The 991-nt window shown below is 43.7% G+C and overlaps 1 protein-coding gene across 1 annotated transcript in view; it reads left to right on the top strand.

Moving 5' to 3' along the window:
• LOC107605518 overlaps positions 66 to 991 on the top strand; it is a 5,647-nt gene continuing 4,721 nt past the window's right edge. The window contains exon 1 of the mRNA XM_016307417.2: positions 66 to 685. Within this exon, the coding sequence (XP_016162903.1) occupies positions 202 to 685 (484 nt within the window). The 5' untranslated portion in view covers positions 66 to 201. The remainder of the gene's footprint in view (positions 686 to 991) is intronic.

The raw sequence follows: 991 nt of genomic DNA, 5'->3' as shown, positions 1-991 counted from the left end.
TAAAGTGGGCCCGAATTCAAAAATTCGGCCGTTAACAAAATGCATATTCCCTCTCGTTTTTCAGCTCGCCCCTCCACTCGCTTGCTCACTCACTCCCACACGCTCTCTCCATTTCACACTAACATAACAAAGCTAGGGTTCCCCTTTTCCTCTGAAATTGAAAATCAACCCTTCAAAAATTCCTCTTTCTCTTTCGCTACCATGAAACCCCTCCCTCTTAATCTTCACCACACCATGCTAACGGAATCCATTACCCGTTTTCTAACCCAATACCGAAACGGCGTCGTTCAGTTCAACGACTTCACCTCAATCTTCTCCCGAACCCTTCACTCCCTCCCAAACCCACCCCTTCACCTTCTCTGGTTCTACTCCGCCCTCGAATTCCACACCCTTCGTTTACAACCTTCTAGAACACCAACACCATCACTTTTAGAACCTTCTAGAGCTTCTCCTCCTCTGCTCCCTTCCGTTACTAACCTCAAGGACCTCTTTCAGTTGCTGGTTTCTTGCTCCTCTACCTGCGGCTCCACCAAAAGAATCGCTGCACTCGCACCTTTGCTGTCTCAATTGTACCGTTTGCTGGTTCGCGAGAAGGGATTGGTAAAGAGCGAGGAGGGTCAGGGTTTGATCGAAGGGATCGTTGGTTATTGCAGCCTTGCTTGCAGTGACGCGATTCGTGGCCATGGTAATTCATTTTTTTACTCTCTGTGAAGTTTAATTCAATGATGTTCAACTTTGTCTCTTGCCCTGGACACCGATTATTATGCTTAAAAATTATCGGGATTATTAAGTTTTTATTTGTTTGTTACTATTTGTTAGAAATTGTTTTGTAGTGACTTTGAAGTAATTAGGTTATAGCCGGTCAATTACAGTTACGTGTTGTTAAGCTATCATACTTCATAACACATTGATTTGTTTAGCGTTATATAGGAGGTTTAGGTGGGTGGCTTTTGTGGTCATTATTAAAGGACTCTAATAGTAACTCTTCTGC

The sequence above is a fragment of the Arachis ipaensis genome, chromosome B06 (genome assembly GCF_000816755.2).
Source record: "Arachis ipaensis cultivar K30076 chromosome B06, Araip1.1, whole genome shotgun sequence".
NCBI classification, from domain to species: domain Eukaryota; kingdom Viridiplantae; phylum Streptophyta; class Magnoliopsida; order Fabales; family Fabaceae; genus Arachis; species Arachis ipaensis.
Note: the sequence above shows the minus strand (reverse complement) of the source record. Positions and strands in the feature narration are given on the sequence as shown.